General features: G+C 43.7%; 1 protein-coding gene across 4 annotated transcripts; it reads right to left on the minus strand.

Annotated features, from left to right (window-relative positions):
* Nucleotides 1-71: 71 nt before the first annotated feature.
* On the minus strand, nucleotides 72-11,043 carry hm13 (histocompatibility (minor) 13). 4 transcript variants are annotated; one of them, XM_047587176.1, is made up of 12 exons: nucleotides 10,536-11,036; nucleotides 8,103-8,138; nucleotides 6,013-6,111; nucleotides 5,850-5,932; nucleotides 5,680-5,768; nucleotides 5,338-5,423; nucleotides 5,129-5,254; nucleotides 4,986-5,043; nucleotides 3,910-4,030; nucleotides 3,726-3,828; nucleotides 3,299-3,384; nucleotides 72-2,018 (listed from the first exon to the last, which is right to left on the minus strand). In XM_047587176.1, exons 1-12 carry the CDS (start codon nucleotides 10,761-10,763, stop codon nucleotides 1,949-1,951), a joined length of 1,185 nt encoding a protein of 394 aa, XP_047443132.1. In that variant the 5' UTR covers nucleotides 10,764-11,036; the 3' UTR covers nucleotides 72-1,948. The 4 variants fall into 4 exon arrangements, with proteins under 4 accessions (XP_047443132.1, XP_047443143.1, XP_047443112.1 ...); XM_047587156.1 differs by lacking the exon at nucleotides 72-2,018 and adding an exon at nucleotides 2,212-2,413 and having other exon boundaries at nucleotides 10,536-11,043; XM_047587187.1 differs by lacking the exon at nucleotides 8,103-8,138 and having other exon boundaries at nucleotides 10,536-11,031.
* Nucleotides 11,044-12,944: the final 1,901 nt, after the last annotated feature.

Raw genomic sequence — 12,944 nt, forward strand, 5'->3', positions numbered from 1 at the left:
AAACCGAAAAAGTAAAAGGAATCTCCCAAAATATTCCTTAAAGTCATGAACAGAAGCAGACGAGTCGAGAGTTATGCTTCTCTATACGGTGATCAAAACACCAAAAACTTTATTGCAAATAAAATAGATACAGTTTGGGCCGTGAAACGACCGCCTCCACAAATACAACCAGAGGAAAAAGAAAGAAAAACAAAAATAAACATTTCAGGTACATTATAGTTAAAATGACGCGGGGCTACTGAACATCACTGAGCTCAACATGAACATGTTTCTTTTTATTCTTTTTGTTTTTACATCAAAATACAAAACTGTGCATTTTTTTTAATAAAGCATCCACATCAATAACATCGAGAATATTCATGTGAGGCTCAACGGGTCCAGTTTTTCCTCCAGCTTCCACAAACATGAACACCTGTAGTTCACTTTTATTCTGTGAACACAATGTTTTCTTCAGATATTTTATTATTTTTACACTTTTCTGTAAAGCCTCGTCTTAAAATCCCTTTATTAAACTGTATTTTAACAGTTTTATAATTTTTCCAACCATTATTAGTCCAACTGAGAGCGTTTTATATCAAGTTACATTGTGGGAGATCCAGTCTCTAGGAGAAGCTTTTAAAAATTGAAAATTACATCAGGAAATATGTTTCTGCTGCTTCAGGTTTGAGGTGATTTAATCTCACGAGTTAGTGACTTCACTTCACTCTGAGCTACAACTTTGGCCACTTTTCTAATTTGTTGGTCATTTCCAACACATTCATAGCTTCATAAAAAGAAAAGAAGGAAGGTTTAATATTCTGTCAGTAAAACTCTTCAGGTTTTTCAGGTCAGCAGCGAATGTTCACTTTAGAAAAACCAAGCAGTTCATTGGTTTCACTTGAGGACGCTTTAGTAAAAACAGTCATTCTTGCAGCTTATTGGACGATGCAGCCAATGAGGTGTAAGAATGACAGGACTCCTCCCTCGTCTCCTCACAGGCCACAACTTTAAGAATGAAACCGAGTGAGTGCAGGTAAATGTTGTTGACCTGTCTCGTTAAAGAGTGAGAGGGAACATTTGGTCCAGAGTTCCTTCTATTCATCATATCCTCAACTCTCTGAATTTCATGCAAACATCCAGGAAACCGTTTTTCCTAGAAATCGATCGGCTTAAAGTTAAATCATTTACACTTTTAATCAATTTTAGATTCTTGTTGCCAAACGTATGGATGAAGTGTTCGTGAGCCTCTGAAAATAAAAATTTTTACCTGGAGCTGAGACACAGACACAGAAACACTGCTGAGCTTCACCTGATGAATCCTGATCTGGTTTAACTCCACACTGACTCCGCCTCAGACAAACCAAACGGGAAAACTAAAAATCATCAGACATGAGATTTATTTCCTGTGAGCACAGTTTACATCTAAGTAAATGTAAACATCTATCTGGGTTCTTCGCCCTAAAATCCTGTCCAAGATAAAGTGAAACTAAAAGCAAGTCAAATAAAAACTGAAGGAGCAGAAATAAAGCAGGAAGCAAAGAACCACGTCTGGGTGACCTACAGGTTTGAGGAGGTTTGACTTTAACGGACTGTGGCTCTTTATTTGAGACATAAAGCGAGAAAAGAAAATAACAAAAAAAAAAAAACAACATGAAAAACACTAAAATGAAAAAGGGGGGAGGAGGAGCGCTTGTTTTACTGTGACCTTTAAACCAAGCGCTCCCTGAAACGAGTTTCCTGGACTATCTGAGGCACCGAGTCTGAAACCACCTGTGATCATCGACACCCAAGCAGCCGGTAGCCATGGAGACCGGCGGGCGTTCCCACGGTTACCGGAGACAAAACACGTTGGCAACATGAACCTCGGATTCCCGCCGGCGACGAAGGGGAAGGACAATGTGGGGGTGGGAGGGAGGGGCTTCAGTGAAATGTGGTGGGAGGGCGGGGTCGGGGGGGAATGGGGGCGGGGCTATTGATCCTTCTTCTCTGACTCTGAGTCCTCTTTAGATGCCTCGTCCTCTGGGGAAGATTCCTCGTACCTGGAAGAAGAAGGTTTCATCAGTAATGTGTTGGTAGAGTCCCCCCCCCCCCGCCCCCCCCCCCCCCCACAGTCATTTAAAGCTGAGGTTTATTTATTGTGTTTTAGTTTCTGTCGGACGGATGGAGCACGTCTTTTTTATTTTTATTATTATAATTATATATCATATTTTTTACTTGCAAAGGTGGGACAGGGCGGGGTCAGAGTAACGCAAGAGAGGGGCGGAGCCACTACATGGCAGCCGGCTGTAACCGACGGCGACGGCGCGTGGAGGAGGAGCCTGTTGCCATGGAGACGGCATCCATGGAGGTCGCCAGGCTGGCGGGAGAGCCGCTGACGGTAGGGAAGGTAGAGAGTCTGGGGGAGGCGGGGAGAACTTCCTCAGAGGACTCATAGCTAACCATGGGGGGGAGGAGGGATGGGTAACGAGAGATGTGGAGGAGGTGAAGAAAACATAAAAAAAAGGGGGTGATAACAGGGAGAAAGACAGAAAGAAAGAAAAGAAAGAAGTAAGTTTTAAATCTTAAACTCTAAACTTAACAGAGATCTACTGGAGGAGGAGGAGACGAGTGGAGGAGGAGGAGGAGGAAGAGGAGACGAGTGGAGGAGGAGGAGGTGGTGGAACTGGAACAGGAGGAGGAGCAGAGGATGATGGGAAATGAGGAGTTTGTCTGAAACATGACTGGAGTCTGTTAACGGATTAATTAGTCACTCAGCTCGTTAACAGCCTCTAGTCATGTGACCCCCCCCCCCCGACATTTAGAGCTTCTTCTTCTTCTCCCGTCTAATTTCTTTCTCGTTGTTTGAACCTGCTACATTATTTAAATCATCCTCTTTACGTCTTGTGTCTCCCGTCGTCTGCTGCCGACTCTGAATCAGATTTCTATCCTTATTTTGGTTTATTTTAATTATTCTCTGTAATTATATATTCTTTTCTCTACACCTCCTTTAAGCTGCTCTTTTATTTCTGTTTAAAGTTAATTTCCTAAAAATAAAATAACATTCGTACACACAGAATGTCTTTACATCTCCATATATTTATTATATATTTCTATTATAAGATAATTCCTGTAAACCTCGTTATCGTTTCTCGTATCTCGTATTTATTTTTATTTTTATTTAATTTTGTGCTGCTTTCACAGAACTTTCCATACGTGGGATAAATAAACGTGTTATATTTCCTTTAAACTCTTTAAATACAATGTTTATGTGTTTATTCATGTGTTTATTTCCGTGTGGGACCAGGATGCTGCAGGATGTGAGGTTGCCATGGATACTGACCTGAACATCTCAGTGAGCTCTCCTTTGAAAAGTGCTACGATGACGGGGAACCCGACGCAGGCCGGAACCAGGTAGAGGAGGGCGGGCTGCAGAGAGACCAGAGACCAGGTTACAGACCAGAGACCAGAGACCAGAGACCAGGTCAGAGACCAGAGACCAGGTCAGAGACCAGAGACCAGGGACCAGGTCAGGGACCAGAGACCAGGTCAGAGACCAGAGACCAGAGACCAGAGACCAGGTCAGAGACCAGAGACCAGGTCAGAGACCAGGTCAGAGACCAGAGACCAGGTCAGAGACCAGAGACCAGGCCAGGGACCAGGTCAGAGACCAGAGACCAGAGACCAGAGACCAGGTCAGAGACCAGAGACCAGAGACCAGAGACCAGGTCAGAGACCAGAGACCAGAGACCGTCCATCCGTCCATGTACCTGTGCGTGTTTGAAGGTGTGCATGACGAAGATGGTGAGGCCCAGTCCAAAGATGTAAGCCAGGAAACTGGAGTAGAAGTACGTCCTGCTGTTCTTCTTCAAGCTGGAAAAGACACAACAAACCTGGTCAAGATCAGGAGGAGGAGGAGGAGGAGGAGGAGGAGGAGAGTGGGCGGGGCTTTACCTGACGTCGAAGCGTAGCAGCAGAGCGATGAAGATACCAGGGATGACGATGTCCCCCAGACCCAGCATAGCAAAGTTACTGGCTCCAAGACCTTTCTCCAACAGGTCCTGAGGAAACACCACTGGAGGAGGAGGAGGAGGAGGAGGAAGAAGAAGAGGAGGAGGAGGAGGGGGAGGGGGAGGGGGAGGAGGAGGAAGAAGAAGAAGAGGAAGAGGAGGAGGAGGAAGAAGAAGAAGAGGAGGGGGAGGAGGAGGAAGAAGAAGAAGAAGAAGAAGAAGAGGAGGGGGAGGAGGAGGAGGAGGAGGAGGAAGAAGAAGAAGAGGAGGAGGAGGAGGAGGGGGAGGGGGAGGGGGAGGAGGAGGAAGAAGAAGAGGAAGAGGAGGAGGAGAAGAAGAGAGAACAGATAAGAGGAGGGGAGGAGAAAAAGAAGAAGAAGACAGAAGAGAGGAGGAAGGAGAAGAAGAAGAAGAGGAGACAGGAGGAGGTCAGAAGAAGAAGAGAGAGAGGGGAAGGTGGAAGAAGAAGAAGGAAGAAGAGAAGAGGAAATGGAGAGAAAAGATGAGTAAGAGGAAGAGGAGGAAGAAAAGAAGAAGAAGGAAGGAGGGAGGAGGAGGAGGGAAGAAGGAGAGGAGGTAAGGGAAAAAGAAAAGAGAGGATGAGAGATAAGATGAGAAGAAGATGAAAAAGAGAAGAAGAAGGAGGAAAACAGAAGAGAGAGAGGAGGGGAGAGGAGGAAGAAGAAGAAGAGGAAGAGGAGAAGGAGGAAGAAGAAGAAGAAGAAGAAGAAGAAGAAGAAGAAGAAGAAGAAGAGGAGGAGGAGGAGGAAGAAGAAGAAGAAGAAGAGAGGAGGAGGAGGAAGAAGAAGAAGAAGAGAAGAGGAGGAGGAGGAAGAAGAAGAAGAAGAGGAGGAGAGGAGGAGGAGGAAGAAGAAGAAGAAGAGGAGGAGGAGGAGGAGGAGGAGGAAGAGGAGGAGGAGGAGGAGGAGACATTGATCAGAGAGACATGATAACTGAATGGTGAGTGTGAACATGTGCTGGACTTGTTTTCCATGTTGTTGCATCATAACGGATTCTCACATTTTATTGGTGCTTCAAACGACTTAGCGACTGTTACCATGACGTTGGTCCCAAACACCTGGAGCCAGAGAGGAGGAGAGTAAACGGTTAAACTCACAGAGCTCAACACACATGTATGGTGGGCCGTTACGAACGCTCCTCACCCAGAAGACGTCGTAGACGAACAGCCCCCCCAGCAGGATGCAGCCGGTGCTGACGTTGTTGAGGTGGAGCAGCTCCACCCCGTTGAGAGCGAAGGCCAGGCCGAACAGGTTGTTGGCGATCCAGTGCTGCGGGGGCCACAGGCGGGTTAAACAGGGTCCACATGCACAGCACCTCCCACCTCCAGCTCCCACCTCAACTCACACTTTACCTTTTTGAGCACGTACCAGACCCCCACCACGCTGCTGATGACCAGACACACCAGGTTCTTAGTGTCAAACTCATAGTTCACTATTTCTGGGGAGAGACAGAGACACGTGATTAAAGCAGCCGCCAAGGCTACGTGCTACATAGCAATGCTAAGCTAACTGTCATGGCTGCACTGCGTTTATTCTGTGTAGTAGCACCATTAGACCACTAGGTGGAGGTCCAGGGTTCAGTCTGTTTGCTGTCAGTTGTGTTTGGATTTGGTGAAATACTGAGACGGAGCGTTTTCTCTGTTAGCGGAGGCTAGCTGCTTAGCTCCGGGTAGAAAGAGTGGAGCAGGTCTCACCTTCTTTGGACTCCCCGGTGCCCTGAGTGAAGAGCAGCTGATACTGTTTGTTTGGGAACGAGGCTGGAAAGATCCTGGACATCAGGGGACTGAGACGAGGACAGAAGCGTTAAACTTTACTCAGCTCAGCTCAGGTCGCGTCCGAACACGTCACAGCGTCACACACTCACCTCATAGTGTGAGACAGAGCCAGGACGCCCAACACGAAGAAGTAGACGGACAGCAGCAGGTTGATGTACTCTTGAGAAAACACCTGCGTCACAACAGGAAGCGTTAGAAACATGAGCGTCTGCGGGACACACAGCCATCACGGCGGCGGCCTCCGGACGCTACCTTGAAGAAGAGGTAGAGCCCAAACAGGGTGCAGCTGGCGATGATGGGGAACCGGGCGGCGTCCCGGCTGGTGATGGTCTCCGGCATGTCTGCTGCATTCTGGGAGACAAAAGACCAGAGACAGGACCAGTTCAGAGACACTGGAGGAGTTTTAGAGATCAGCCCTGGACAGGAGGTGGTCTTTAACGGACCCGGGACCAACCATAGGAAGGAGGTCACATGGGTCCAGACCAGCTCCACATGTGGACTGACTCCAGATCAGTGTTCACACCTGGACTCTAGAGACCTGAAGCAGATCTGCTACCAAACAAACAGACTGAGCGACAGATTCCCTCCAGGGACGAGCCTGAGAGTCACCTCCATCTATTTCCTCCTGCATCTACTCCTCTGAGAGACAAACTGGGACAGAAGAGGAGGAGGAGGAGGAAGAGGAGGAGGACGAGGAGGAAGAGGAGGAGGAGGAGGAGGAATGAAAGAAAGAGGGAAAGTAAAGTCGAACTCTCTGGATTCATCATTTATATGACACAGCTGCAGTTTTACAGTAACTATGTTGATTTTTTAACCTGAAAACCTGATATCTAATAATAAATAGGACGTGTTATGAACACCAGCTAATGCTAATGCTAATGCTAATGCTAATTCTTAGACTGTTTTCTGCTGCAGTAAAAAATCATAATGTAGAGTTTCAAAAACTTTTATCTTAACATTTAGTTCTGTGGTTTATTTGTGAGATGAACCGTCAGCAGGTTGGTTCATGCATTTAAAGAAGAATCACACGGTGTTAGCGTGAGTTAGCTGCTAGCAACAACAACAACAACAACATCATCATACTGGGGCCGAGAATAATCATCATCATCAGTTTAATTTAAAGGAATCTGCATTTATTTACAGACCCTTTAATTAAATCTGCGTTTCACTGAGAAACCTGTGACGTGTGAAGCTCGGTCTCTGTGCGACGGATACGATGATGTGGAAACGCTTGTTTGTTTGGTTTCATCTGTTACTGTGTCTTTTAATAGGAAGGAGGAGGAACAACAGTTAAAATGTTTTCTAAAATATTTGAGGAACGTTTTATTTTGTACGAGTGGTTTTATCGTGTTAGAATAAACGTGTCTGTGCCTGTAAAACATATTCACATCATTCTTCTAAACCTTTGTTGCTTTTATAAATCAACTGTTAAAAACTTTGATTTTTAGTCGTGGTTCGTATCTCTAGAAGGTCCCTGAAAGGACCTGGACGTCTCTAACCAGTGTCCCCGTGTCCTCGTCCTAACGCTGGATGGGACTGAGCTCCAGGGTGTTTAGTTAATGTTTTTATCCTGGTTTTTCCTGGAATAGACACTTTTCCGGCTCCACTTCCTCCAGATTTATAGCGATAACGTGAAAATCACAGGTTAAGTTTGCGTCGTCGTGCTGTTTATATTATAGTGAAATGAGCCAAATGATACGATGACGCTCCGTGTTCAGGTGAAACCAGCGTTAGCATGTGTCCATCGCTATAAACGCATCAATGCAACGTAGGACGTGATGCTACGTGTTTGTGTGACGCTACACAAGGATTCAGGGAGAACTTTCACACATTTCTACTGTTTTAAAGACTTAGTGCTGGTTTTTATGTTTTCTGTTTATTTTTACCTGTTTTACAGAAAGAAGGGTGACGATGATGAGGAGGAGGAAGATGATGCGTTTTTCCCTGTATTTCTTAAACTTGTTGGATTTACAGGGTTCTGCAGGTTTAAACAAGTCAAATTTATTTCTGGGTTAATTTTAGACCTGAACAAAGTACGAAAAATAAGGAAAAACAGACTCAGTCACTTGAAACTAACAGTAAAGAGGGACAGATTCATAGCAGCGTCACACTGAACGACGCAGTAATAAATTAAAATAACTTTAGTTTGGACCTAGAGTGTAAAACGTGCTGGTGTTTGAGACACATGTAAGTGACCACGTATGATGTTTTGTGGACCACTAAGGTCCAGGTCTGGTGAGTCCGGGTTCTAACGCAGAACCCTGTGCGGGGCCAACGTTCCGTGCGCCTGGTGTTAGTGTTGTGTGAGTGTATTCAGTATCACAGCAGCTCTTCATACTCACTCTGAACCCAGAGTCGTAATCATTTTCTCCGAGCTCCTACAGACGGAGGGACGGACAGAATGGGTGGACAGACAGATGTGCACAGACAGACAGGGAAAGAGAGACGGATCAGATCGGAGACAAGGAGGACGACCGGGAGGCAGGGCCCACAACCAGAACCAGAACCAGAACCAGAAGACAAATCATCCGTTAACCCGCGTCCTCCTGGAATCTCATATCAACATGTTTTTCTTTCTGTCATAAAATCACTTAAATACTTTAAACCTGCTCCAGACGCTCGGAGCCTTTTAAGGCAGGAGCCAATAAAGACTCTTGATTTTAACCCGTTAAAAGTCTGATTATATTAAGTTAAAATCCTGAGAACTGTTGAAATGTTCTGAGCAAGTTCTTCAAGTGAATTTATGAAAAAAAAGGAGAAAGAAATATTGACGTATGAGGATTTTATGGCTGTTTTTTGTGCAGAATTCATCAGGAGAGTAAACGTTTGATTTCAGAAAAAGCAGAAATTCACCAAATGAGAAAGAAAAGACGCAGAAAAGACCCCGAGGAGGCTGTGAGGGTTAAAGATGGCCGACAGCAAAGAGACGGAGGAAGAGAGAGGACGTCCAGATTTAAATCGTGTCGCTTCTCGTTTCAAGACTCATCTAGAGATTTCACTTTCACTTTCAGATTTCCACCAGGTTTCCTGGCGTCTCCTCCATCGTCTCCTCTCTCATGCAGCTCTGCTCTGTCGTCACATTTTAAACGTGACGTAGATCTGGAGCTCTCTGCACAAAGTTAGATTTCTGATGATCGATATCTTAAAATCTTTCAAACCCATTTAAATGTTTGGGCTCCATTTGTACCAGGTAATGGTCTGGTTCACTAAATTTACTCTGAGGCTTTTGTTAAATCTTTTTAAACAAAAAACAAGTGAAATAAGTTCATATAAAAGAGAAACCACTGAACTAATTCAAGCTTTTTCTCCTCATTTTTTAATCCGTGCGTCCATTTCTATAGATAGATAGAATTTTGTTTTATTTAAGCCTAATTCAGATAGAACCGTTTTATTTTTACACACTTATTGAGCATGCAGCAAAACTTTTATTTAAAAAACAAAGGATGAGGAGGATGTTTGTTCTTCGAACGGACTCACCTAGTTTACCTAAAGAAGTGGAAAAGGGAGTGTGTTTATATATTTATACATATTTGATTATAAATGGAATAAAATAGAAGCTAGACTCAGTAAAACATTGTGGTTGGTTTCATGATTAAAACGTCTCTTTAAACCTCCAGGTGACTCAACACAGGTAAATAAACACCTGGACAGTTTCACCACAACAAGACAAACCACCCAACAACAAACTACAGTGAACAATGCTCAGTTATGTTTTTTATTTTTTATATTTTTTATTTTATTTTTATGAAGGTTACATCCACATGAACGATCACATCTGTGGGTTTGAACACAGCGCAGAAGAGACTTTTATTAAATCATTTTTAAAATCAAACACAAGCCAGATAAACTCAAATAACAGAAAACACCGAAATAAAAACACAATTTTTAATCCACGTTTCTATTTCTAGTCTCCATCGCTGGCACAGACAGACTGATGTTGTTTTAAGCATTTTAAGCGGCAGTTTTATTTAAAAACCTAATAAAGTGGCCGTTAGTTAGCTAGCCTAAGCTAACGGCCAGCTAACGGTGGGCTAACGGTGGGCTAGCCTCGGCTAACGGCCAGCTAACGGCGGGCTAGCTTAAGCTAACGGTGGGCTAACGGCGGGCTAGCCTCGGCTAACGGCTAGCTAACGGCGGGCTAGCCTCGGCTAACGGCGGGCTAACGGTGGGCTAGCCTCGGCTAACGGCGGGCTAAGTAACGGGGCTCCGCTCGATTCCCAGTCTGAAATCATATTAATTAAAACCAAAAACCGAAGAGCAAACAAACGTTGACACTAATGCCCGTTTTTGTTAAAATTAAAATTAAAATAAATATTAAAACACACGTAAACGAAGCGGCTTTACGTTCCAGCTGTTTGCTCTTTCACGGTTAAAAGGCTAAAAACTCTTCTGTGCTGCCTTCACGGCCCCGACCCGTGACAGTTTACGAGGATTTAAACTTAAAATATATATATATATTAAAATATCAAACATTATTCACTGTAGTTTGTTTTCTTTATTAGTTGGTTTGTCCTGTCAGGTGCTTATTTATCTGCCCGGAGTCACAGGAATTAGTTAAAGAGACGCACACATTAATCATTATTTAATTAATGGGATTTTCTGTACATGCGCAGTTGTGCTCGGGGTCTGTGTGACAGCAGAAACAAAAACAGACCAAAAGCTAACGAGAAAGTTAAAGTTTTTAGCGTGTGTAGCTTCTATTTTAGCCTCGCTGTGTAGCCGGCGGAGGCTACCTGGCCCTGTGGCTCCAGCCGGGCTCAGGAGGTGCGAGTTACCTTGGATTTGGAGCAGGACACAGACCTCAGGGCTCCGAAGAAGATGGGCAGGAGAGCCATGAACACCAGGCTGCCGTACGCCAGCGCCGTGCCCTCCGGGGTGGCCACGAACTTAGCCGTGGCGTTGAGCACCTCCTCGGTCCCGTTGGAGTCCGTGGCGTTCAGGGCATCCAGGACGGCGGAGGCGGCCTCCGGGGCCGGGACCGGGACTGGTTCAGCCTCAGACATGGTTCTTCAGACAGAGCGGGGGCTTCAGGGGCAGAGATGGGGCCGACGGTGGAGACTGAGGTGGCGGATAAAGGTGGAGGGTAACAGCGTGTGTTTGTTTGTCATTCATCCACCACCGCGAAGCTACCGGACGGACTCTCCGTAAGGCCACGTTTCCTAAAGCGGAGACCAGAGATGGGAGGAGGAGGACGAGGTCTCACTCCGCTGCTGTTTCCGAGGACCGCTGACGACTCTTCCGCGTCAGTGTCATCTTCCGCTTTCTCCTCATGAACATGATTTAGTATTATCCGTATTATTATAATAATAGTATATTATTATTATTGTTATCATCTTGTTGTTGTTAATAATAATAATGTTGGTATTTTATCTGTGTACAGCACAGCACTGTTTCACTGTGACTGTTTTTAAAGTGCTCTATAAATAAAGTTGAATTGAGTATATTTTGTATATTCTTTCAAATTCTTTATATTGATTTTTGTATATATTATTCTTATATTCACTCGAATTTCCCCCTAGGGGTTGAATAAAGTATTTTTTTTTTCTATTCTTTTCCCGCTCTTCTAGATAAATACATACATAAGTTATCAGAGTCGATTTGTGCACACGTACTTGACCATGAAAGCTGATTTTGACTCTGGTTTTAGGAAGTTCGGAGTACATTTATTTATTTACTTTTATTTCTGACTTCCTTGTTTCATTTACATTCAAATGGAAAAGTCCAGTTTCCTTTTTATGAAATCAGCCACGACCAGAGGTTGGACCAGATCTGAAGTTTAACGTGTGACACGTCACGATAAAACTACACGATCTTTGCAGCGTGTCTTCTTCGTTGGTCGAACAAGTTGTTCTGGTGGATTTTGAGCTGCATCGCCTCCCGTCGCACCGGAGGACTGACAGAGGGCGGAAACTATGCTCAGTTATTTTAAATATAATTCAGAACGAATTCATACCTCCGATAAAAACGTAAATAATTCTTAGAACAATGTGCAATACACCAGTGTAGTAATTCCACATCATGAGCATTAACAGTGACTCTACCATGTGTGAATGGGATGTTAGTGTTTTATTTTTGGAACATACTTTTTTTCTTTTTCTTTTTTTTTAAATTGCCTTTATATTTTATTTGTTTATTTTTCTACTCTGGCACTTCTATGGCCCCTTGGGGGACCTTGGGCCATTTATTCTGTTCTATTCTATTTATGCCATAAATTGTCCAAACTCAAAAATAAATGTTTTTAATTGGTAACCAAGTTCATCTCATCTCTGCAGTGGTTGAGGGGTCTTTTATATTTTTAGAGAAACTGAGATATTAAATATGTAAAACCCTAAAAGCCTCAGTCTGACCTGGAGTCGCTTTATAAGATTTGTAGGTGTTCCCTTTTTTTAAAAAGATTTTTAGAGACCCCGTGTCCTCATATGGGGACATTAAGTTTTGGGTTTTATTGCAGCTTATTCTACTTCATTTACACACGTTGTCCTCGTTCGTGGACACTTTAGGCTGCCGTCTAGTGGCAGCATATGGTCAATACACTAGTCGGTAAAAACATGACAGTGGATTCATTCTACAAACGATCACAGGACAAAAGCAGACGAGGAACAAAGTCCCATCATTTCCTATGGTTAAAACTTATTTATTAATTCTTATTAATGTTTCTAGTTTGATATGACTCGGAAATTTAATAACTTCTATCAAAGCAACGAGCTACAACCTTGCTAATTAGTAAGTACTCATTTGAGGACGTTGGGACTTCATTGTTCTGGTTTTGCTCAGCCATGTTCAGGGATTAAAATAAACAGTTTTATATTTTGTCGCACATTGGGTGACTTTAATATAATATAAATAATGAAATAATCCCAGTGTCCACATATGAGGATGTTGTTGTTGTTGTTTTTTTCAAAACTACCACTTCCTGTTGAAAGATGATGCTTAGTTTTTATGCTTCTAGATTCTACTGAAACACCCAAACACCTTGGAGAAATTATTAATATTCACATTAATATGAAGAGAAGTCCCACTCTGACTATTCTTAATATTTGTTCTGGTATTTTTATATTTATTTAATTTCTTGTTCCAGAGCCTGTTGGTGGATGTGGATGGAAACATTAGCAGCTCTGGTTTTCAGAGAGTTTTGAAAGCGGCGCCTCGTCCCCTTTAGAGGGTTTTATGGGTTTCTTTGTTTG

Source organism: Mugil cephalus, chromosome 1, assembly GCF_022458985.1.
Source record: "Mugil cephalus isolate CIBA_MC_2020 chromosome 1, CIBA_Mcephalus_1.1, whole genome shotgun sequence".
NCBI lineage: Eukaryota > Metazoa > Chordata > Actinopteri > Mugiliformes > Mugilidae > Mugil > Mugil cephalus.